Source organism: Drosophila teissieri, chromosome 2L (genome assembly GCF_016746235.2).
Source record: "Drosophila teissieri strain GT53w chromosome 2L, Prin_Dtei_1.1, whole genome shotgun sequence".
Lineage (NCBI taxonomy): Eukaryota > Metazoa > Arthropoda > Insecta > Diptera > Drosophilidae > Drosophila > Drosophila teissieri.
The window spans coordinates 6,950,691-6,977,679 of NC_053029.1; the positions used below are offsets into that span (position 1 = coordinate 6,950,691).

Sequence of the window (26,989 nt, forward strand, 5' to 3'; positions counted from 1 at the left end):
TGTGCCAAACAGCTGATATATGTATTTAACGTATGATTTACTTTATTCAAATATTTATCAGTATAAACCAATATTTTTATTTGGTATATAACGGATGTACAAGATGTAAAAAAAATTTTTGGAATGTAGGAACTCCCATTTAAAAGAATAGCACTTTGTGAAAAAATAATTTGTTGTATTATGGGAATTTAGTTCTTATCCTGGGAGTGGGACAGAGAGGGCTATACTTCAAAGGCTTAGCACCAGTGTTGGAAATTGGCGTTCTACTGCCAATTTGGTATATATCGCACAGTATTTATGCTACCATTTGACTGCAAGCTTTGGTCATACCACCGCCTCAGTTGTCTGTGTGTGTGTGTATTGTATGCATGTGATGTAAGGTCATTCGCGTGAAAATATCAGCGAGGAAAAAATCGAATTTTTGTGTTTTGTGTGCTAGGTAATTGCAAAAAATTGTGCAAAGTCGATCGGTTTAAGGCCCAGTACATGTGCCAGCGCTAAAAGTGTGAGCCCGCTCGGTCATTTACGTGTGAAAATTCGCCAAGAAGTCAAAGGTGCTGGGTTGCCCAACGCAAAAATTATGACGAAAAGCACACCAGCACAAGTACCCTATCTCTCTCTCACAGGCACACACACTCGTACACGCAGCAGAAGCAAAAGCAGTGGAGCTGGGAGAGCTAGAACCTAGAGTTGTCAACGCTGTGCGAGGAATTTCGTCATTGAGCGGTGGGATGTGTGTGTGTGTGTGTGTCAGATTGGTGCGTGTTCAGTGAGTGTGTGTGCGAGAGTGCGTGCGTGTGTATTGGTAGTTTCTTCTCTTCTTTGGTAGTAAAATACAAAAGAAAAATCATCGGGGAAAAATGTGAAAAATGTACATAATTCGTTACCCAGTCTGCGGCTAGTGCTCGCCAGCCAGTGCCCGAAAATCGCGCTGAGATGAAACACCGCGCACCGATTGAAAAACTATTACATAAATAGTGCAAAGTGTAAATGTTATTGAAGGCAAAAAAAACCGAGCAGCATTGGGAAAAAGAGCCGCGCACGCTGTCGTCATCGCTGCTAAAAAAAGCAAGAAGAAAGCGAAAAAGAGAAAGATAAAGACACCCCCTTCCTTTGCCACAAAAGAAAAGAAAAGAAATGAAAATGGAAACACAGTAGCTAAAATCCCCAACGCGTTACTGTTACAATGCCGAAAAGTGCTTAAAAACCATATCCGTGTGTGTGTGTTTTTCCTGCTCAGATGTACATACTCCAGTGTGATGCATGATGTACGATGTACTACGCTATTCATACCAATAACATTTTGTTAATACCGTAAATAAACTAATAACATTTAACGCGTGCGAGTGTGTGGGTGTTGGGGAGTACGTCCCTGCGCCTGTGTGAGTGACCTCTTGTGCGTGTGTCGCGTGCTCCGCTGGTGTTGGTGTATCTGTGCAAGTGTGTGTGTGCGGCGGCAAGGAGTGTCATGCGTATATTCTACCTCCCACAACCCCCTACTCACCCACCACCCCCACCCGCAACCTCACACCCTTTTCCAACACTGACCCACTGGCAGGGCCTATCCGACAGTAACAACAACAGAACCAACAAGCAGGCGGCAGCAGCTCCTTTGCTCCAGCGAGTTTTATCTTGTTTTGCCGTTTTAATCATATGCGGGCGCAGAGAAAGGAGAAAAGCCAGCGAGCAAAAGAGTGGGAGAGCGTGTAAGGGGAAGAGTAGAGCAGAGCAGAGGAGTGGAGTGGAGACAATCACGTCATCCAGCCTGCCATGACACACCAACATCAACATCGATACAGTGAGGGCTCTCGGCTAATGAACAGCAGCTCAGAATAGCTAAACTCGCTCTTTATAGCGGTTGCCCCACTGCTGTTGGCCAGTCAAATTCCATGTCATACCTCGTCGATCGCGCGCACAGTGGAGTGCCATATATCGATAGCAAGCTACTTTTCCTAAAAAGTAGGTTTCAAACAAATGTCTGAAAAGAGGAAACCGTTTTCATAGCATACTTTGCGGATTACAACCACATTGGAAGCCAATTTGTGGTTTTTACAAATATGTTGGTTTTTGGGCTAAAAATCCAAACAACAAGAAACATTTTCATGTTCTGTATTTACTTACTATTTCATTATTACATATTGTATTGATCATCTTCTAGGGTTTTGCTGGTTTTTTAAGTTCATGGTTCTGTGTTGACCACTTTATTCGAGAAAATCAGAAATATTGGTTTTAATTACGGTAATTTTTCGTGTGCGAAAGAAGATAGCCTGTAGTTTTTAGATTAAATTGGAATAGATGATTAAAATCACAGCCCGGATTGCAACGGCATACTATCCATTTCTGTTTAAAGACGGCTTCACTGTACTTACCAATGATGACAACACCAACACACACATTTAAATGAACCCTATTGGCGAAATAAAGACGAGCGCGTGAATTCGATTGCGATGATGATGGAGCTCAGTCGTGTTTTTCTAAGCCTTTTAATTAAGGCAATTAAACTGGCACCCCTCTTCCGCGCCTGCTTATTATTTAATTTTTTATCGGTCATCCTTGGTTCGATTTTTGGCCTCAGCTTAGAACAGCATCGTTTGTGTGTGAGTGTGCCGCTTGAATGTCAGAGTGTGTGTGTGTGTGTGTAGGGGGGATGGATGAGGGGGTTCTTGAGCGAGCGTACGAGAGAGCAAATAAACTGAGTCATGGCTGACGATGACGTTATGCTGCTGCTCTTTTCTGCTCTATTATATTCCGCTGCCTAACTTGCGGCTAGGGCAATTTGTCTCTAAAGTGTTTATGCTCAAAGTTTGCCAATAAAACGCGCAAGAAGGAACAAAAGTTTGGCACAAATGCCCGCACACAACTACCATGGCATTTAGCATTCGATTGACCTCGAGGCCAGCAGCAAATCGATAGAAATGTTTTTTGTTTCTCCACCAAATCGATAACATGCCGCACAACACCACCAGCCCCCGCCGCCAACCCCTCTGTGTCCCCGAAAAAGCGGCTTTGAAAACTAGTTTGTGTGGGATGCTCTCACTCCGTCATAAATCTGATTTAAGGTCTAATTAATTTGAAACTATACGATATTGATGAAGATGAACTTGTTCGCGTGCACCAACTACCCCATTGGAGAGTTTAATAGCTATATATATTTCCATTAATTTGATTTAAGTTTCACCTAATGGAAAATTAATATCAGTGAGAACAAATTAAGTGGTTTGATGATTATTTATTTATTAGAATAGCAATCTTAACCTAAACTAAAGGTTTGAAGCAAATTAGCCGTTTTTTATATTTTTCATCATAATCAACAAATTTTTAAGATTACTTTTATAATGTTAAATGGACAGGACACTCATTGCAGTAAAGTATATAGAATATTTAATCAATCACATTATCTGAGGACAGTTTTATTTTGCGCGAACACTTCAAAAATGAGTAATAGAGTATTTGCTTTTCATGGCTTATCAACTTTCTAGAACTTTGGAATATTTGCCAATTACTAGTTAGTAATTCTATTGTCCTCCACAACCTTAGTGTTGCCAAAACATATGACTCTTGTTGCTTTATTAATATTTATTAACTCACTGCAAAATGTTCTTTTCGGGTGTTGGATACACCTCATCAAATACTATATATCTCCTGATCGCCTTAATCTCAGCGGGCAATGCAAACAGCTGATTTCATATTTGCTCTCCCAAATTTGTAAAAATAAATACGGCTGACCAATAATAAATGCGACGAGACGACTCCCCCCCTACGGTGCCGTTTCCCCGCAAAAACCCCTACGTATTCAACACCCATGCCGAATTAGCAAAGTTCCCTGCCTTCCGAAAAGATGGATACATAGAGATGTACATTCGTGTGCGAACCGCACAGAACCGCCCGAAACCAGAGTGGCAGTGCGAGCGGGACGGCAATGGACCAAAGCGGTCAGTTTGGACGGTCTGGGGTCTGGGTCTTTGGGACTCGGCGACTGGGCCGCGGACATCTGACGTCGTTGTCGACCATGCTCGGCTACAGCATTATATCATGTGGCCAAGGCGTTGGTGGTTGTGGTGGTGAATTTGGCGGCGATGGTGATAGTGGTGGTGGTGGGGTTGGTGATACGAACGGACAGAGTCCCGTATTTGTTCAAAGTACTGCATTGGGGCTTTATCTTAATGCGATATAATGAGAGTCGGATTCGTGACACGTTACGGAAACATTTCAACTGGCGTTCTGGCTATCTGCTCTGCCGAGGGCCGCACGTCGTCTGGCGGTAAACAAAAATCCAGGCGCTATGATTTAGCGTTGTCCGTTCGACGGTTTTATTGCCAAAACTTTGAGAATTTATTTTTACTAGTTTTAGCTGTTTCCTTGTATAACACAATTGCTTTCTTAAATGTTTACGTGTTTTACGGCATTTCTTGTGGGGTGAAAAGGAACTGGTCAGATTTTCAATTGTTGAAATGTGAAGTTTATTATTTTAGGTGTTTTCAAACATTTACATATGCCTTTTTTACGCTATCGTCAGTTGTTGAAGTTTAAAACTGATGTACTGGGTTGATGATAATGAAATCTATCAGCACTGGTGAGAAATTCTACCCTTTTTGTTTCTTATCTGCATACACAGTTACTGTCCTCCCGCACTGATAAGAGTGGCAATAGTTGTTTTCTCGACGCATCCGCAATACGAAATTCTAGAAGTAATAATAGATCTCGGGCCAATTGTTATCAGCGTTTATGCGGACGTCATGCGGCAAGGCGAATGGAATGCTATTTTTCATCGACCGTCAAATAATTGGTCGTAATTACTCGCAGACACTGTCACTTTTTGATTTTTGTTGAATCATTGCTCGATTGCACTTTGTTTGATACTGTTATTGTAGTGCCTTATAAAGTGAGAGAAAGGGGAAATATATATATATATATAAATATATGTATAATAAAGCTTTTATTCTTATCAAGCTTTAAAATCAAACAACTTCGTATTTCCTCTGCATTTGTCATTTATAGTTTCTTCTTAAAATTGAATAAAAGCAGCGTATTTTCTGGCACATAAGTACATTGTTATTTCGTCAATATGGGAAATCTCAATCAAACTGGAAGATAAGATTTCAAAAGAACTTTTTAAGTCGAGCCACTTATGGTATGAACGAGTTTCGGATCTTACCAAAATTATTACATGCTTTTGGTTACTTTAAGTCGATTTTATCTTCTGCATTTTGTTTTAAATGTGGTTTTAATGTTTTGTTTTAAATGTCGGTAATTTCCTATCCCACGAGATTCTTCAGTAATACAAAATGTCTTTGAAACTCGTTTTCTTTTTCGCCATTTTGTACAGTACTCGTAATCGGTCTGGTCAAGATAACGGCCGAACTATTTAGATAAGCTGACAAGTGTATGTCAAACTGAACCCAAATCACTGTGCGTCGACGTCGCTGCCGCAGCGACGCTGGCAGAAACGGCGAAGGCGGCTACTCACGTCCGTTGGTCATGTGTGCGGTTCAGTCTGCTCGCTGAATTCGCCGCGTTCGCTCCGTTCGCTCTGTTCTGTTTGCCTCGTTTTGGCCCGTCCGTTTGCCAAATTTCGTTCGCTTTTTGTGTTCCCGTTGTGCAATAACGGCAAAACAGCAATAACAACTACAACTAGTACAAGTACGTGTAGCAACAACAATGACCATTGGCTGAAAAGCAGCTAGAAATTGTTGCGCTCCTTGTGTAAAACATAATTATTTGCTCTCAGTCTCAAGAATCCCTCTCTCTCTCTCCTGCTTTCACTCTATCGCCCTCTCTTTTGCTCGCTGGCTAGGCAGAAAAGTAGTATTTTCGTCGTCAACGTGCCATAATTTCTTTTTTTCTGTTTAGCCAGCAAAAAAATAGAATTTTTTGGACTGGGAAAAGTTAGGTGCGCGTCTGTATGAGTGCGTGTGAAAAAAAAACTAAAAGTAAACGTTAAATTAGCGGGCTAAAAGAAAAAACCCATCCACCCCGCCCCTTAAGTGAACAGCACGTGCTTAGCTGCAGTGAAATAAAAATAAAAAATTTGACATTTGAAAAATTATACATTTAGTTGAATGTTGAATGTTGTTCGTTCGGCTTTCGTTTTGATTTTGATCTTTTCGATTTGTTTTTGGATCCTTGACACCGCTCCTCTCCCCATCTCTTCTTAATTTTAAAATTTATGTATAATTTAAAAAGTTTTTCTTCTCTCACTCGCATTTCCTTTTGCTTTTGTTGTTGGAAAAAAGCATACGATTAAAACCGAACGAAAAACACAACAAAAAGAATACGAGGAAGCGAACGAAAAGTTTGCCTTCAACGAAAAACAATGCAAAATGAAAAATTTTCTTAAACATTTTTTTTTTTTGCAAAAATAGCTTCATGAATTAAGAACAAAATAGGAAAGCTGGAAGAGCCAAAAAAATTGAAAATTCGCACTCAAGCAAAAACACCAACGGAAGATCCAAAGCAAACAACCAACCAATAACATCAACAGCATCAACTAATATCAAATTAAATAACTAAGCCTAATAACGTATACATTTAAAAATCTATTTATAAATTAATATTTACCATAATGATTTAGTAAGTTAAGCTTAAAGTACAAAAAAAAATAAGAAAAGCTAAGAAAAAGAAACACCACTACCAACAACCAACATCAACAACCAACCACAAATAATTTATTAATCATTAAACGGAGTTAATTCACAAATCTGTAATAAATGCAAATGACAAGGAAATAACGAAAACGACAACAACAACAAGTCACCGCCAACAACAACAACCACACATCGGCAGCATAATTAACAAGAACCAACAACAACAACGGATCAATACCAAAGATGGAGGCAAAATTCTTGGCTAGCGCTCTTTCATTCCTCTCGATATTTTTAGCGATTTATGCTCAATCACTTGGTGAGTACAGCCCCCCGAAAAGCCCTCCCTAAAACTCAAAGAAAACCCCCCTACAATAAGCATAATGATAAACAAAGGAGGCCCTTTTAACCTATAAGTTGTACCCCGCCCCTAAAATCACCCTGCCCCACCCACACACCCATACACACATTTAATATCTACACATCTACGTAGCACCCCAGTATAAAGGAATAAAAATGAATATACATACATATATGGGGAAAGTATGGTTAAACTGCAGCTGTGATAGCAGAAATTGCAAAACAGAACACAACCGAACCGAACAAAGCAAAACAATGGGTAGGAGGGGGTGAGCAAGGGCAAAGGGAATAAATAAAAAAAGGAGGATATTGTTTGTGGCTTACTATAACACCCACTAACCTTATCCCATGCCCCCTAATTGCCCCGCCGTCCGAAACAAAAGTGCACCCACCTGACTTTTCCCCCCATCCAAGTTCACCCAGAAGCCAGGCCCTAGCCTCAATAATGGAAACAAGCTGTATTAATAAGAGGTGACTCAAATCGATAGTAAAGTTATCGAAGAAATCGAATATTTCTAGAATTTGTCGGGTATCTCAGAAAGATGTTTATGAACTAGAAAATTATATTGAGACGAGACTTATATTAATCAGCAATTATTTTGTTCTAAAAATATCCGTTAAAAATGAAATACATATCAACGTGCTCAGCTATGATCTTATATCATCTTTTTGTGGTATTCTATGCCAAATTTCAAACATTCTTTAAGCCACAAGGCAATGTGTAATACCAGGCATATTAGAAAATGTGTGTTGCTATTAATATATTTGAGACCGCGCTTTTCAAAATGAAACTTTTATTTTGTTCACGTTCTCGTTCTCGGCTTTGAAGAGAACCACAAAATGGACAATCACATTTCTTCTTTGCCCGGCTTTATGTATTCCCTTTTCATATTGCACGGGACCCCAGCCAACACCCACCACCCACCAGCCACCCAGCCATTTTCCAACTTTGGACAAGGTCTCTCTGCTGCATTCTACTGTTTTGCCCTCTAGTTAAGCGGACTTCGATATTTTCGTGTTGCTTTTATAGTTCATATTGTTGGGTCGGTTGGATGGACTTGGGATTGGATTGCAGTGCTGCCATATTGACATTGTTGCTTATGTTTTTCCCCTGCCTCTTCGTCGTTTTCCGTCGCTTTTCCACTGTCCGCGCGACCGCATTTCATTTGATTTTCAATTTTCCACACAATTGCTGAAAGAGAACAGCGGCGAATGTCGGGAAGAGCAGAGCAACAGAGGAGCAGTAGCAAAGTATCAAGTTCATTTCGTTTCTAGTGAGGGCTATCTTTAAGAATTTTTTGTTTAGCCTTAAGACTATTTTACATGCGGTCCAATAATTACGGCCTGTCTCTGGTTTTTCCCCGCTTGTTTATATTAACTTTAGCCGACCCAAAGCGAAGCGGACCAGAACGAATCGATTTACCGATTAACCGATACGTGCCCGATACTTACCCGATACGAACCGGCAACGGTGGCCTGCATTTTGTTTACATATGGAACTGTGCGGGCAACCCGCCTCGCGCCTTGCGCCTCCCAACTTTCATTGGGATTTGTCTATAAGATGCCCGCGCGGGCGGTTCCATCTATTTATTATTCTATGCATACTATCCATTTACCTATTCTACTTTATTCCATACATCACATCCAACTATCTACATATCTATCGGCCCGTCCGAATGTCCATCCGTCTGGCTATGGCTCACTACCAAAACCTACGTATGTTCATGAATTTTGAATTTTTTTGCGCTAAACTGAACGTTTGGCTGGTTTTGTTTTGTTTCGTTCATTATTTAGCCCCATGCAGCTATTTTCACATTCAAGGTGTATTAATTGAGTTTTTTTTTTTTGCTTGCTGTTCATATGATGGCATTTATTCGTAGTTGATTGGGGGTATTCGTTTCGTTCAAAAGGCAGTGTGTAAATAATTTAAGATTTTATTCATGTCTTTATTAGGTTCTGTGATTGATTTATTTAATGATTAATTTAGATGCCTAAAGTTGCGGCTTATTATGGCTAAAAATGAAATGCAAAAATGTTGCCCTTTTTTAGTATAAACCCATATCGTTAATTGTACATTACTTAGTTTTTATTAGTCCATTTGGTATTTTTTGCACAATTTCCTAAGCGTACTAAATATTCAATGATTTTTCAAATTGTTTACGTAAATAAGCAGCCAAAATAAAAGAAAGAAATTACCAGGCACGCATCGGGGGAAAAGCGGCCTGGAAAAACAAGAAAAGCGATCCCTCCAGGGGGATAATGTCGGTGGCGTGGCAAACACTTGTACATAAATAGGTGTACATACATATGTTGGCACTACATGAATCACTTTGGGTTGGTGGCGAGGGAAGAGGGCGGACAGGGGTCGAAAACCAGAAAGCCAATTTGAAGAAGCATTCCTTTGTCTCCCCGCTGAAAATGCCCCACACCACTTCAAAGCCATTTCCAGTTAGTGGCGAAAAAACCACGTGTTGTCCAGGTGTTTATGCTGCGGACGAATGTGCGAAGAGGCAAAATATAATGCTGGTCCTCCCCCAATTTGCCCCCAACGCCTGAAAACATTCCATAGGTCTTGTCACATATATGTGTATGTACACTGTACCATGTACTCCTCCTTTTTCTCTTTTGTTTTGCGGAATATCCGAGCAGGTGGAATGTCTTGGCAAGTGCTTTCATTTCGGCTGTTGACTGCGCACATTTGGCTAACCAGTTTCATTTTGCCATGTTTATTTAATGACATTTTCATTACATTAATAAATGTCAAATATTTAAATTTCGGCTCACCCAGCAAAAGGAAGCTAAAGCAAACAAGTAGCGTAAAACGAAACCGATGTATGTACAGTGGGTTAAAAAAAGGTTTAAACTGCTCATAATAGACTTTCTTTGTAGCCAGTCGTCTAGATTAACTAAAGAGGAGGGTTCAAAAAATGTGATGTACACTTGCAATGATCCAATAGTTATCGATTAATATTACGAATAGTATGAACTAAAGTTAAAGACATTGTTTTTACTAATGGTAAAATAAATTTAGAATGCTACCATAGGTGAAATGTAATCGAAGAAAGCCCATTTTATTCCCCAAATAACATTGATAAAATGTTTAATTAGCTTAACTGTGTACCTTTTCTCAATTACTTGATCGCAGGAAGTCTCTTTTTGAACATAAATCATACGTATTGATCCATATCTCAAGCGGATTCAGCTGAAGCGAATTTAACTCCTTGAACAGCTAGCAATAATTCAATGTTGTTCTGGTTTCCTTTGCTTTTGCTGCATTTGCTATAAAAATACATTACAAAAGGCACAGATTGTCTTGGGTATCTGCATTTTGCATTGAATCCGAGATGATTTGTGCGATACGGAGTGGGTGGCAGAACCTGGGTGTTTTGCCTCTTTTGCGAAAACATTATTTTTATTAAGACAATAAACATGAAATGTAATTTCCCTTTCAATGTCATCGTGGCCTGGCGTTGGCTTCAGTTTAGTTTGGTCTCATATTGGATTTTGTTGGGTTGGGTTGGGTTGGGTTGGGTCGGGTTTGGTTTGAATTTGTGTTTGGAGCTTGAGTTCTATGGGTGGTTTTACAGGACTACACGCACACACAGATAGAGAGAGCGGGAGAGGGAGAAAGGCGTCATGGTGAAAGAAAGGCTTGGCTGGCAGTTTCTGGTTTCTATAGTGATGCCATGATGCCATGGTGCTAAAGAGCTTCAGTGTGGGCGTGGCATTGGCTTGCACCGCACTTCCCCCCATTTCTGATTGCACATTGTCTGGAATTCTGCGATTGCAGGGGAAAACTCTCTGCCTCTGCTCCCTTTCGACAGCCTGGTTGTGCCACTGTCCGTCCGCTCGTTCCTTTTCTTTCTTTCCTTTCTTCTGACTCTGGTTCTTGTTGTTCTTCAATATAGAGGTTGCCTTGTGTTTCCGGCCCGTGCCAGATAATGGTTGCTTAAACAGGGCACGTCCATAAATATGTATATGTACATATAAGTATGTGTGCCTAGTATGTAAGGTTGCTACACAGCAGAAAACCAAAACTCAAGGCAAGGTGAACAACTTCAAGTTGAAGTAGTGATCAAAAGGTGAATAACCAACCAACATGTACATACTCTACTCCATCGATGTAATGAATTGTATTTTGCTTAAATTATAAACTTAACATTCTGATATTCTTATTATATTCTGAGGAATTGTACGATATCATTGTCGAGAACGGTTGCCAAATTAATTAAGGTCTTGTGACGCAAGATGAGAATGAAATTGTGATTTTATGACGCACAATAGCAGAATAAAATGCCCGTAAATCAAATTTCGCCACCTTGACTTTCGAGCGGCATTCATTTCGCGCAGTGTATGCATATGCATATGCGTGTGCACCTTTCTGTGATGCATTTTCCTGCTAATTGAGGACGGTGGTTCAAGGCGGAAGGTGATGCCGTGCACAAAAACAAAGTTGTATTTTAACGCCCTTATCTATTTATCGTAGCAAAACGACCATCAGCACCCCCAACCAACAACCTCCGCCACCCTAATCTCCATTCCCCACTCGATATTGTGGTTGTTGCTCTTTTATTAGCAGGTACCCGATAAAAGCTTAAAGTTCACACATTTGGCAGACCTTTCATACGGCTATATCCGTGCCATTTGTCTGTGTGCACGCTCCAATATTTGCCTTTGTTATAGGCTAAGCATTATATTTAAAAATAAATATAGTGTTTTTTCTTCTGCGTGAGAACAATAAAAATATATACGCCGCGCTGCTGGCTCTCTCACAGTTTGCTCTTAAAATATTCTCGATTCGAAATGTCAAGTTTTTCACTCGATTTTCATCTTTTGTTCTCTTTTTTTTCGCACTTAAAGACAATTGCGTATGGCCCACTGTGCCGGGCCGCACAAATACGTATATTCGTATATACATATATGTATACATTTGTGTATATCCTCCTATAGATTATATGAATGTGTGTATTTTGAATGTCTGACTGTCTGGCAGAAGTGCTGTTTCTTGTTGTTGCTGTGTGTTTGACTTTTCATCGGCAGCAACGTGAGGCAAAAAAGCAATGCCAAACCAAACCGAAGAGTCGCCAACAACGTCACCAAAGAAAATGACACCACCCGCAGCCCTTTTCCCGCCCAATCAATCAGCTACCCCCCGCGTGTGGGGCTTTTGACCAGCCAAAGTGGAAATCACATACATACTCGTATGTGTATGTTACGTACATACATATATTTCTCCTCCTTTTTTAATTCTGTTTTGCTCAAATATTTTCTTTTTTGAGTGACTGTCTGGGAATTGTTTTCGCTATTTCCACGAAAGAGAGAAATTTTTCCATTGTGATGATGGCTGAAACAGTGGGCAAAAATACACAGAATAATAATGCAAGTACGGACACCCCGCACAGACCGCACAACCGGACTCCACGGACAACGCGGACATCCCGGACAAAGGATATTTATAAAAGGATTCCATTTTTTGTGGTGTAGCAAACTTGACAGCGTTTTATAAAGTCAAGATGCGAACTAACCAAAATAGAGTTATATTATTTAATTATTTAATATTAATTTATATGGTTAAATGACCCAAGAGACTTTATACCCCTTGGAAATATGAAATTCGTTTGCTGTTACGTATTTGACCACATGTGTCAGGATTTTGATTAGAATGCCCTTTTGTTATTTGCCATCATATCAGAGCTTGAAGTTAGTATAAATGTACTTTGCGACAATACTGATAAGAATGTTGAAAATAACAGCTTTATCGCCTGTGGCATTGACTCTCTCTCTATTTTCTGGTGCCTTTGTCTTAAAGTTCAAAAGTACAGATGCGCGTTAAACGAAAATAAAACATTGACGATACAATAAATGGAACTTGGGGACATTTTTTCGCCATTAAATGCTAGCAGGCAGTAAATGCGTCATATTCCAGAGCAATTGGCCCAACGATGATCAATTAAAAAGCCTCACCATATCCATCGGCATTTACTGCGCGAACAGTAATATTTTTTTTTACAAGTTCCATAAATACATAAAGAAATAAATAAATTGGCAACTGCTCGGAGGCCCACACGTGCGCAGATACATTTCTATCTGCATGTTCCCCTCCGAGTTTCTCGATTTAGTTTTCTTTTCCTTGCATCAATTTGCGTTTCGTTCCCAATTGTGCCAAAGCCAATAATAATTGACATAAATGGCGCATCCAGGGGACCGGGGATACTGAATAGCATAGGGGAATGTCGACGAAAGCAGGGCATTCAAATGAAATATTCAACAGAACTGGAAGACATACATACATATGTACGTATGTTTATGCGGACCAAACAATTTATTGATCAATTCTGATGGCCCGTGACGTATGCAGAGCTCATTGATTCTTTTCCCCAACAATGATCGCACTACTGACAGTGCCCGTCAAACAGTATGAAACGAAATATATTACTCAGCCATAAACAATAAATATCGATTTGCATGTGATGATTTCGTTTAGAATTTCGGGCAGAAGTCATAGCTATGATTTCATTTTTAACTAACCATTGTATTCAACTATATGCTCACTTACAAACGAATAAAATTGTAAGAACTAATATATTATTTTTAATATTTCGATTTGGAAAATTCACGGTCAAACTGACCACTGACTAGATTGCTTATTTATTAGCTAGTTAGTCGTTCTTGAGTTTGGGAAATTGAAGCGAAACACACCTCACATTATCTAAACATTATGTAGCCCATAAAACGTTTAAATGTATCTGAACGATATCAAAGTTCCCACTTCTGTGTTCCGGGTTCGCCACGACTTGTATGGCTTTTCCATGGCCAAAAGAAACCGCCACAGGAGAGGCTGAAATTAAATTTAGACTATGTTTATTTCGTTTAATTAGACACAGCAACTGCAAGCAAATAAAATATTTATGTACAGCCACAAGGCAGAAGGCAGACGCACACTCTCAGCACCATCCAAAGATATTCCTATACCTATTCCTATTCCCCTGTTATTTCTACATACTTGAAAACGTTAAACAAGTGTTTTGTTAATGTTTGTTTGCTTTAAAGACGTCTAATGTGCATTTGTCCGAAAACAGAAAAAGAAATCCCAGAGGCCAAAAGCCAACAGCTAAATGAATGAAGAACATTTTTCAAGTTCTTTTCAGATCCACATGTGCCAAAACAGATTGTATCTGTGCCTAACGCAAAGTATAAGGAATCAGGGATAGCTATTCTCTTATTTAACAAAAAATATAAATATAAACTAATTATCCGTTTTTATGAACCGAAGAACAACGCAGTGCATTTTTTATGTATCAATTTCAAATTAGCCTACAACACATCATTTAAAAGTGCACATTTTCACAATGGTTAGAATACAGTTTTATTTCATTCATGTTACCTTGGGTTCTAGAAATACCAGATTATTTTGAAATTGATTTTGAATACTCATGTCCAGAAAGTTTCTCTTTTTAGAAGACATTCTAACTGGAAATAATGAACTTTTTCCCCAGTTTTCCCGAAGGTCCTGCCAGTTTATCAGCGGTAAAAGTGCAAACTGCAATTGCAAATGCAAATGCAACTGTTGCTGTTGTCTTTAGTTTGTTTTTGTGTTTCGCGGCTGTTGCTTTTGTTGTGCGGTGGGGTTAGGCGGCACAAAGTTTTTCACATGCACAAGTGCAGCGAGATACAGATACTATGTAGTTTAGTACTACGTATAGCCTGTTTGTCGGAGGGGGCATATTAGTTGGGAGGGTGCGGGGGCACCGACATATCGCATGGTTAGCTGCGAGCGCGCCTCGTCATTTTCGTTTTGGTTTCGTTTTGCTAATTTTAAAATAGACAAACAAATTTTTATTTCAATTTACAGCAGCAGCCAGCCTGCCAGAGCACCACGCACACACTTCTAGAGCAGAGCAAACACACTACGCGCTCTGTATAATGCCATATACCAACACAACCTAGACACATGACTACTCTACCTCCGACCGCCTGTCAAACAGCCCCTAACCACTACCCCCTACCCCCACCACCACCCCTACCCCGTATTCATTGTGTTTGCTCTGCCTCGCGTAACCCGGCTGCGTATTTAAATATTTATTTATAAATCTCTGGCTGATTATGATAAGCAAGATAATAATAATCACCATAATGGTTAGTTGGCGCATTTTAAAAGTGGCACTTCCCTCACAGTTCCTCCCGCTAGAACCCCTTCATTATCCATCGCACCAGCCTCTGTTCGTTGCTGTTGTTTAAATTACTTTGCTTTGTTGGGATTTCGGTGCGAGTATCTGTATCTGTATCTGTAACTGACTGTGCCTGAGTATCTGTGTATTTGTGTGTGTTTTTGTTTGTCAAGTGTGGTTGAGTTCTCTGCATTTAATTGACATTTCTCATGCAATTTACTTAATGAACCTTCGATACGAACAATTCGGCGTCGCCTGGCGTTCACTGACCCATCATACATCGACCGGTTCGATCGGTGAATCCGGTCTGTTGGGTCTTACGCTCTCAATCGATCGTCAATACGGCAATTGAGTCAATCAGTCAGCCACTCGAAGTATTGAACATTTCGGGAAAATCAATTATATAATTGGGGAATAAAGCAGAGCAACGGAGGTCATGCGATTCATCCGACCACAATAATTAGCATTACAAATGCTCTCGATTTATTATTTCGTATGGACAAGCTCCATAGAAGACTATCCCAATAAACTTTTAAATAAATGTACGACTTTTTAAACACAACAGACCTTTTAACAAGCGGTTTTTCATTTTTGGATGATATCAACTTCTTCATTCGTGGACTTCATCCTAGTTGTATACAAATGAGCTTTAACTTTTTCCGACAGCAAAAGTTTTAAATCAGATTTTCATAAAGTTTTCGAAATTGTTGGGTGTTTTGCTGGTGACCCTCAAACTGTTTAAAATTAGTTTGCGCACGATGTGGCTGTCCCAGTGCACCCAAAACTGTGCTTTCACGTGCGCAGCGCCTGCTAAAAATAACACAAAATCACATATACCTTCGAAGCAGCATATTCATACACATATAACACTCTTTGCGTGGTGTTAATTAATTTTCATTATACTCGGTTTTTTTTTTCGTGTTAATTTAGTGTAATTCTCGTCCACTTTGCGTTCGTTTTCGCGGGGTTTTGCCAATTTTCTCTGTAAACTTTATTTTAATTGCTCTCGGCAACACAAATTTCGACAACAACTGAGGGCAAATACATATAACAATATAGACACTACAGCAACCACCATAACAAGATGGTCATTTGTTTTTCCTTTAGAAGAATGACTTCATCAAATAATGATGCAAAGTCCCAAATTAAACTGGTTCATGTGTAATATGTGTTAAGACACTTAAATGCTAGTTATTTATTGACTGAAAAACTTTTCTCGTTTCACAAAGTATACTTTTCAAAAATATTATGTTTTAATATTAGATCCTATTTCGTGGAAACTTTTAAAAAGCACTAAACATTGAATATGCTCATAGAGAAGTTTGCGTATATACAGTGTATATATATTTACGCCTGCCAATTTGTACGCACATAAACACACAGACAAATGCCTTTAACAATATGTCACAAGTTTGCGATGCAGGGGGGCGTTCGATTTTCGGAGAGGGGGGCGTTGCACAGTCTACAGGCAGTCCCATAAATTTGATTAAATAAACTTTTAGCTTTGCGCTTTTTAGACGCCCCTCTCTGCCGCCGCATTCATTTGTTTTCTGCTCACTTCTATTTGAAGCAGACAGGAATGCGACAAAAACTATGTTAGATGAACAAGCAATAAACCATGAATTTCTTGTTCTCCGACAGCAACAAAAACTACGGCAACTAGCGGTTAAGCGTTTAGGGCTTGTCGGGCGAGGAAATGTGGTGGATTGTATGTAGATATTTAGTGGGTTAAGAGAAAGGGTCGGGCAGGAGCTGGTAAGGTGTGCTTTTGTACATCAGGGCTGCAAGCCATTTCAAATATTTGGCTTTATAGTATAAACTTTATGCGGAAAGCTTGGCCAGAGTTTGCTTAATAATGTGGTTGCTGTTGTTTCGAAGGGATGTTCTGGGCTTCAATGCTTTTCTGAATAGGTTTTATGAACGAATGGGCGGGAACTTATAAATAAATGGCATCATAACAAGGGTATCAGTATTACAGAATTATCAAGTATCAAAAGCAGAAAATTAAATAATTATTCAACTTATAGGCAAATAACATTGTCAAACTGCCAACATTGCGTATGCGCAATACAAATATTACGTATTCGCAATAAAAAGTAAGCAATCATTAAGGGAGCAGTAATAAATAACTTTAGTATTTCATAAGTATAATGATGTCTAGCTTTTGTCTCATATCATTTTCCACAAGCTTTCTTTTGTTTAAATGTAACAATGCGTGTTGGCTTGAGTACTCTCTATGACCATTGAATTTTTTATATTGTTAGCAGAAACGTATTTTTAAAGAGGCGACAGCCCTGGCACCTGTAAGGTACACATAAATTCCTTTAAACGAGAGTGTGTGCGACAGTGTTGTATAAATTTAAATTATTGTTCAGCTGTCTGCTGTCTCCATTCGCCCTGTCTCTCTCTAACTGCCTCTGCCGGCTGCAATATGCTCGAATATGTTGTGTAGCCCCGTCTCCCTCTCGCCCCTTGGCCGTGTAGTTGGTCTGTCCAAAGTGACAAAAGCATTTTCGGGACGAGTTGGGTGGGGAAAATGGGGCGGTGGGCGTTGGGTGGGGCGGCGGCGGTTTTAGACTTTGGCGGTATCACGACTCGTGCATGTAACATGTTTGTAAAATAAATTGCTGTAGCTCTTCTCGCGCTTTTCCATCTTTTTGGCACAACTTTTTCCTTCTCTCTCGTTGCGTGTGTGGAAAATCTACATATGTATGTATCTCTACGCTTAACCCTCTATGTACCCTTAGAATGAATATGCCCAATAATAAGAAAATGTCCTAAAAAATTAAACCGTTTAAAAGTATTCAAAAATAATACATATAATTGTAGCTTAAGTAGCTTACCTTATATTCTTCAAAGCTAAAATGGGTACAATTGCGTTTTTGGGCAAATAGGGGTTAATTCTGATGCGAGTGACAGAATAAAAGAAGGAAAATGCCAGCAGCTGGCTAACGAGACGTAAACATAATTTAACATCAGTTATGTGCAAACGTGCGAGTGTGTTGACATGTCAACGATAAGGACAAGGATAAAGATAAAGACATTGTCCGACCGCTTGCTAACTGCTATAATCAGCTGATAAGATTGTGGGCGCTCATGCTGTGCTGCGTGTGTTCGGTTCGGTAAGGTTCGGTTCACTTTTTATCACACTCGACGACAGTCCATTTTGTAATACATCCGCAGGGTATATGGTATATGGTATACGGTGTACGGTCGAGTGTGTGAGCAAATACAATTACACTAATATTTATGGCGGCCTGCTTCTGTGTTATCACTTGGGCACTTACCGATAACAGCTCAATAAGTTATGATAGCCTTCGCAGCAGGTACTCGTATATGTGGGTATATGCAGTTAAAACTGGTCGAAATTGACGTCACCGATGCAGTTTAAACCAGCTACCAACAATTGACGTCATTGTTTGCGACTATCATTCCTGATGAGAATAACCCGAAGGTCAACCTGAAATCCAATTACCAAGTTTTAAGCAATACAATGACAATTCTTAGAAAATAAATGTGATACATTCGAAATGACATATGGCAAGAAATATTTTACTTGTTTGAGTGCTACTTATAGGAAATATACATGTTGATAGTGCTTTTACTAAACCTATGATATATGCGATTATCGTTATTTGTCATGAATTACCTATGTACCATTAAGGAAATTTTATCAAATTGTATGACACCCAGTGTAGCTTTTAAGGTTTTTCAAACGTGAAAAACTAACTATTTACCCAACTCCGTGCAATGTTTTCCCCACGTCTCTTTGATGTCTTGTATCGATTGAGTTACCATAAATCTCTCAGTGGAGTAAAAAGAAAACAATTAGATCGATACATAAGTTAATGTTAATTTCCACCATTACGTAAATACATTTTCGGTATATGTTAATTTATTTTTCATCCGTTGTGTTTTTTCTTTGTTTTGTGCGTAAATGTGTTTTATTAGTCTCCTTCTCTTTACCCAAAAAAAAAACAAAATAAAACAACCCAGAGCATTTGAGTTTTCGACTAGATAAATTCCAACATTGATATATATCTTAGCAACTTGGCGCTGAAATCAAATAATCTAAAACAACTTTTTGGATAAATACCATAAACGGGAAAAACACACATAATATAAGTCATCACATAAACAATTATAATATTAGGAACGTCTGATCATCGATTTTAGTTTTTCCTCTTTTTGTGTTGAGTTTTATTTTATGATTTCGAATCGTTTCCACTGGTCAACGAAATTTGATCGGAATTTGCTAAGAAACTAGTGGTTGCAACTGTATTTTGGTCTTGAGGAAACCAATTAGGTTGCCACGGAAATCTCTAGTGCTTATAAAACTTCGGAAAATGCGTTAAAATTATGTCATTCCTCACATTTACACGCCTTTTCGTCAGATTTTAAATAGCCGTATATTTTGTGGCACACGGCTCTATACGTTTTGTTGACCAGCACTTTTCCTAGACTAGTTATTTGCTCATTGTGAGACCCTAAAATCCTATACCAACGTTCGCTTTTTGTTGTGGGAGCAGCCAACGACCTGAGCAAGGGGTCCAAAGAGTTCGAGGAGCCGCATACCATCTACTACGGCGATCCCGTGGTGAACCTGGGCCAGCCCTTCTCGATCACCTGCATAATCCCGATCACCGAACAGATTCATTGGCTCAAGAACGGGGAGCCGATCACGCGGCACAATCTGCGGCACGGGCGGGATGATCATGCCTACGCTCTGTCCGAGAGTGCAATCGAGGGTGAGTATTGTGGCGATGGACTTGATTCCGGAGGCGTTGATTCCACCACTCATCTGGTCATCTGTTGCTCCCGCTAAAGGTGAGAAGCACAAGATCGAGGCGCACCTGAGTGTGCGGCATGCCCTTAAGGTGCACGAGGGTCGCTACCAGTGCAACCGGTACAGCGACAGCGACAGCTACATGCTGCACGTGCGGGATCCCAAGGGAGTTGGTGCGGGAGCAGGCGAACCCACCGAATCCGGCTATCAAACCATCGACGAGCTGACGCCCAACTCTGCGGATGATTTCTTTACACGAGCGTGGCTGGAGCAACAGCAGCAGCAGCAACAACAGTTGCCCCACCAGTCGCACAAGCTGCACAAGTCGCATTTGGGCTTCGGAAATGCCAGTCTGTCTGGGTCTCAGCCCTGGCATCCGTCGGCCGGCGGAGGCGGTATCCACCGCGTATACTCGGCCACGCCGCCCGATTTTCCACCCCCGCGCCTTAATCTGCTGGAGCAGACGGTGGCGCCGCCAGAGCCACCGACCATACTATACAATCCCAATCCGACGCATCCCACTGCCAGTGCCACTGCCACGGAGGCTAGCCTGCTCCAGACGACGGCGCACCACCATGCCCACCACCAGCAGCAGCAGTCGCAGCACACGCTGAACGCCTTCCAGTTGCCACTGCCGCCGCGACCCAATCCCGGCCAGAGTGAGCGATACCAGACCTATGCGCCGCACAATGTGCCCCCAGTGGTGGTATCTGGAGCGTCAGGGGAACAGACCACCATTTCAGCAGCCACCAGCACAAGGGCTGCTGCGGGCATTTCTGCGGGGGCCAGTGGCCCAATGCTGGGTGCTGGCGGCCACATGCTGATGGGTGGCCAGGGGCATCAGGTGCATCTGCAGCACCAGACGCTTTTGCCCGTCAAGATGGGTGAGCCACACGCATACACGAAACACACGAAGCACACGAAACACACACACACGTAACACACATGATACACCCACAAAGCCTCTAATCAAAGTTCAACTTGTATTTGCCCACTTTGTTGTTGTTCGTTTTTGGCTTCTAACTCGCTCGCGCCGATCAAAACTGCCATTTTAATTGTTATCGTATCAAAACACAGCTTTGATCCCATTTTTGATATTTAGCTATGAAGATATTTTTCTTCGCATAAAAGTTATCTAATTAATTTTTGGACTTCTAGCTATATCTGAAAACTGAGGTTTGACATCTTTAAGATCGAAAACATTTTTAAATATAGTTTACTCACTCATATTTTCATAGACCCCTAAAATTAAAATTATATTGCTTTTTGATTTTGTTTAAGCTTTAAACTGACATAGTTTTATAAACTTTTAGTATTGAAAGAAATACATCGTTTAAAAAGTATGCTACAAAATATTTCTAATTTTGAATGTCCTACAGATAAATGCAGATGATATTTATTGCAATATTCTTTTATAAGATATCTTTAAAACTAGAGAGTCTTCAAAACAGAAACAAATTTAAAACAAATTAGTTGTGAATTTGAAAATGGGATCAAGGTCAAGTGTCATCGCTGCTGTTGTGCGCCCAAACCACACCACCCCACCCCACCCACTCGCTCTGTTTCGTTCGAACTGCATCTGATCTCAGCTCTGGCACCACACCACACCCCTCCCCGCGCTTTCTCTGGCGCTCTCGCCTCATTAGCAGCCCCTCTCGCTTGTACTTTCCATCGTCGTCTCTTTCCATCGCATTAAACTTGCTAGTCTAAATTTGGTGTTGTTGGTTTTTAATTAAACGTTAATCGCTCCCTCTCGCTCGCTCCCCCTCACTGTGAATTTGGCAAGTTTGCTCTCTCGCTGCCGTCCATACACACAGCTTACATACACACACACGCACACACACACATACATCCACATACGGTCACACCTTTAAGTTGAGCTTAAGTTGTTTGCCTGAACTTTTTCATCATTTCCGCTCTTTCTTTGTCTTTTGTTCTTTACTTTCTTTTGATTTCATTTGTTGCCATGTCCCGTGTCCTCAGTAAACCATGTAGCTATCTCTGTCTTTGTTTTTCTTTGCATTTTTTTGACTTTCCTTGCTCTCCCTCCCACCGTTCGTTCGTTCCTTTTGTCTATTTGGTTCTTCCTTTTTTTAACGCTTTGGTTGTTGACTCTGATTGTTGAACACACAGATGGCAGGTGCATCGATTCCGATTTCAATTTCAATTCAGATTCCATTTCAATTCGTTTCGATTCTATTCGATCGAATTCGAATTTGATTGGCAGCCAGTTTGCAATGACGCATAAGTTTACAATTGGCAGCGTTTGGCTTACGAGCTGATTATAATCAATCAGATTGCCAGATAAGGCGGAAAAACAACACGTGACGAGTTGCTGATTCTCTTTCTGTCGCTCTATTGCTTTTTGCTTGCGTTTGATTATCGACGATGAATCGAGAATCGATCTAAATGTTGTATGTATCGCATTGTGTATATCGATAAACATAAATTTACCTACTTTTGCTCCTTCTTACATTACAGCTAACTTAACCGATAATTAATCAACTATACTATACACATATCCAACTAAACAAACATAAGCGTAAATAATCAGAGTAATCTCAGTTCATAAGCAGCGTAAAAACTAAAGTTTATTTGATTTCAGTCCAAGTTTCAAAATAGTACAAATGTGTTTTATACCAGACAGGATGAATAAAATTCGATTGACCAAATTGTATGCTCTTTTGTTTTATTTATACGTATTCTTTAGTTATAGTTTTAGTTTTACGAATATCCTTCTCTTTTTTTTCGCTCCACCTTTGATTTGGTATTAGTGATTTGTGTGTTGCTAATTAATCATTTCTCTCCCAAGCAATTTAGTCAGTATTCAAAACCGAATCTCAAGCGCTCATCTATCAGCCAAAAAAAAAAAAAAAACTTAAATCAAAAACCTCAGAAATCTCTCCAAAAATCTCCACCAAACCTCTCATACTTTAAGCTCGTTCTCAAATTATTCCTATAAGCAAATATATTTATCTTTACATACAAGTTATTAGAATAAACTTTGTTTAAGCAGTTCTTTATGTAAACGTTTTCTCGTATCCCAACATTAGAACAACCACCCCACCCCACCTAACATATAACTAATCGTCTTTACCTATCTATACCATCTCCAGATAAGCTGGTGCCAAACTATGATAATGCCGAGCACCAAATGAAATTTTACGACATCAGATCGCCGCTCGTTCTCAGCTGCAACGTGAAAGACGGTACGCCGGGCGGCGTGCTCATATGGTAAGTCATTCCGAGGTTCCCCCCATTTGGGGATACGGGGTCATAAAATATCCGGGAGTTGTTTCAAGCAAGAGAATGGGCCGCTGTGTTTGTGTCTGTACCCGTGTCCCACATAGTTAGTAGTTATAAGAGCAATCATTTTAATACGGCACAGCTAAGCACTTTTGCTTAATTATGTTGGCCTGACTGCCTAACTGACTGCCTGACTGACGTAACTTGGTAACCGAAACATGAACGAACCGAGAAACACACTGCACTTGGAAATATTCATCGGACGTGAACTGCATTATATGAAGAGCTATGCTACATTCTAGTAATCATGAGCAGAGTATCAAGCCTGAGTATTTTTGTATTTGTTTTTGAAGTTTATGAAAGCATAGTTATAGTAATTGGGCCAGACTGGATCCTCTACTCTATCCCCACCCTTACACGAATTATGTGAATAATTAGCATACCCTCTGCAAGGGTACAATAAGGTGCCATTTCTGCGAGTGTGCACAGTTGAGTGGGTCTGATGGGTGGCACTTCTAGGGAGGGCGGTTACTGAAAAGTGCCTTCCTGTCTGGGACCAGTAAGTGTTGGTGGCCAAAGCTCCGAGCTCTGTGGCAGGGTCTGGTAATGGTAATGACACTTCTGTTCATTCCGGGACCTGTCCGGGTCTCAGGTTCTCGTTCTCGTTCTTGTTCTGGGGCCAGGGCCAAACTTTGCGTGTGCCTCGGTGTGGAATTAGTCTTTGAATAATTGGCAAAAGGCGTAGAAAACGGCGAAGGGCTTACAGAAAGTTTGGCCCTCGAGTGGGTGCAGCACTCGGATACTCGGCGATAACTGTAGAATTCATTTAGATAAATGAGTATTTTCTGTTACCATATATCTACACAGAAAAAAAGAAGAAAATAAACCATGAAATAACGAATTTTTGGGGTTCTATTATAAGTTCAGACTACATATAAGAAACTAATGTCGTATCGTGTATTCCTCGCGTAAATAGGAGAAAGAACAACACCGCTGTGACGGAAGTAGCTTCTCTAAAAGGTCGCTTTAAGTTAATCGCAGACGAGAACAAGTTCATCATCGATAAGACGGATACGACCGACGATGGCGAATACAGTTGCGAGTACAATGGAGAGAAAAGGAAAATCGAAGTAATTGGTACGTACTGGGTTTTTTATTGAAATCAAGAACCTTCCACTAAGTGATCGTTTCTATATCCGCAGCCCGCGTTGTTGTAAGAGTGCCTTCAAATACAGCCGTTGTGGAGGGTGAGAAGATGTCGGTGACCTGCAGCGTTGTGGGAACCAAACCACGGTTGACATGGACCTATGGTGAGTATCCATCCCTACTTATCTTCGGTTCGACATCGGTTTTAACTGTGGTGCTCTTCTATCGACAGGCAATGTAACGCTGACAAACGCCACAGATCGCGTCATCGTCAAACCAGATAATGGTGTTCCTAACGCCATTCTGACACTGGACAATGTGACATTGGACGACAGAGGCGAATACAAATGCACTGGAGTAAATGCGGCCAATGACTACGGTCAGAACACCACCACTCTTGCCAGCGACGCCACGACTCTTCGTGTTAAGAGTAAGTTTTCATCGGAAGGGTGTGTCACCCGAGCTTTAATTAATATCCGCAAAAAGTCATGGTCGCTATTCGCAGTAGAGATTTATTAGATATTACTACATTTATCTCCAAAACGTGCGCTCTCTTACCGACTCTAAATCGTAATTACGTTTGTATGTAAGCTTAAAAACCAACATTTTCAAGTCGCAAATTTTAATTAAGTAATTAATTAAATTTGGTAAAATCAACATTTTGGCAAATGTAGCTAGAAATTATTATAATAAATTGTGACCCTGGCTAACTAATAGTTGTAACTGCAATTAATTTATGATTTTTTTATTATTTGTAGGCAAATTTGCCGCCTTGTGGCCTTTCCTGGGCATCTGTGCTGAGGTGCTGATTCTGTGCATCATCATTCTCATTTATGAGAAGCGACGCAACAAGAGCGAACTGGAGGAGAGTGATACTGATCCCCAAGAACAGTAAGTGTGCTACTCTCCAACCCACACACCAACCAACCTACCAACCAATCAACACCACAACAAACAAAATACCAACAACATAAACTGTCAACACCAAATAATATTAAAGATCAGTAAACAAACAAACAAACAAACAAGAAACAAAACGCAACAGAAGAAGAAAAAGTTGAAATTTTAGTTTTATACTGCAAATTAAAGACGTTGAAGCTGCAGGCAAATGCGATTGCGAGTGCGATCGCGAATGCGAATGCAGACCAGACACCAACATAACCATACGGAACCAGATACAGATACGGATACGGAGAAGCAACGTACTTACGGACGGACAGACAAACGGACGGAGGAGCAGCAGCAACAACAATTAGTGAAATTTTCTTAGTTAACAATTTCTAATAGTTACCACAATGGGAAACGAAAAATAAATATGAATGAATTTTGTGTTTGACGCAAACGGATATGCGATAAATTGAAAAGTTAAATGTTAAGAAATGATATAGTTTTTGCTAATTTTGTATTATAATGAAATCCATTGTGCCTGGAGCGTCGCAAAGAAATTAATAAAATACCGAAACCCAGAGAAGTGAAATGGAGAGTGATCCACTAATCGTTGTGGTTTCTACTTTTTTCGATGTGTGCTAAGCGAAAGCAAATATATTCGTGATCCGTATATTTGTTTCGCCCCGAAACTCTGACAAACACAAAACGGAAACGGAAACGAAAACACAAAACGAACGCACACAGACAGCACTCACTCACACCAACACATCCGAGAGTTAAAACAAAATATGTAGTTCTCTAGATATAGATACTATAAAGTTAATTCATCGTATATATGCCCTATGATTTCTTGCTTTATTCAAATCGAAAAATTCATTTTTCGCTGAGCTTGTTTCTGTTGCTTAAAAAACTACAAACGAAACTTAATGAGAAATAAATACACATACACAAATCCTTTCTTTTTATGTCAAAGTCCAGTCCATAATATTATTACTATCATGTAAAGGAATACGACAAGAAAATGTTATCAACTTTCTTTTTAAGTACTTATTGTTTAATTATATACATTTAAAAGAAAACCACATTAAACAAAAAAAAAAAACACAAAAACACCGTAGGCGAAGCAAAAGTTATCATTTTGCTTTGAGAGATACAAAAAACACAATTAATCGTTACTTATGTATATTATAAATCATTATATAAGCTTATTAATTTCTTGGCAGCGAATAAAACACACACATGAAAACACAGAAGTCGTAGCTCAACACGTTTGCATTGATTTGGAATTATAATTAGAATTATTTGTATATTGTACACAAAAGAGTATTTTCCCCGCCCCCAATGCCCCTCAACCCTGCCCCTCTAGTTGCGCACTTTCTGTTTTTTTTGTCGCCTCTGTTGATTTTGCTGTGTATAAACTTGAGAACTTTATCATTTCGATTCTTTGTATCTAGTATCTAAACACTTGTGCTATTCTTTACCGATTACAACTATCCATTATAATTTTGTGAGTTTTGAGATTGATTTCTACCGAAATATAAAACAAACAACAAAAAATACAATTGTAAATTAAACAAATGAAAAAAAAAATATATAAAAAATAAACAAAAAAAAGAACAAAACCAACCAATTTGCATTTTTATTATTTCTATCACATTTTACGTAGTGCTACCCTGTAAATGAACACTCTTTTGTTTCTTAGATCTTCGTTTCTGCTTGCGCGCGCCTGCCTGATAAATGGGGAGAATATCCCCGATGAATCTTTGTTTTACTTCTGATTTGGTTTCAGTTGCTGATTGACTTATGATTTGCTG

The 26,989-nt window shown here is 39.9% G+C and overlaps 1 protein-coding gene across 4 annotated transcripts; it reads left to right on the forward strand.

The window, feature by feature from the left end:
• The first annotated feature begins 344 nt into the window (after positions 1-344).
• Positions 345-26,801, forward strand: LOC122611581 (basigin). 4 transcript variants are annotated; one of them, XM_043784761.1, is made up of 7 exons: positions 345-439; positions 6,363-6,900; positions 23,012-23,129; positions 24,118-24,278; positions 24,344-24,451; positions 24,520-24,717; positions 25,046-26,801. In XM_043784761.1, exons 2-7 carry the CDS (start codon positions 6,828-6,830, stop codon positions 25,180-25,182), a joined length of 795 nt encoding a protein of 264 aa, XP_043640696.1. In that variant the 5' UTR covers positions 345-439; positions 6,363-6,827; the 3' UTR covers positions 25,183-26,801. The 4 variants fall into 4 exon arrangements, with proteins under 4 accessions (XP_043640696.1, XP_043640699.1, XP_043640697.1 ...); XM_043784764.1 differs by having other exon boundaries at positions 354-439; positions 6,572-6,900; XM_043784762.1 differs by lacking the exon at positions 345-439 and adding an exon at positions 5,493-5,640 and having other exon boundaries at positions 6,572-6,900.
• The last annotated feature ends 188 nt before the right edge of the window (positions 26,802-26,989 follow it).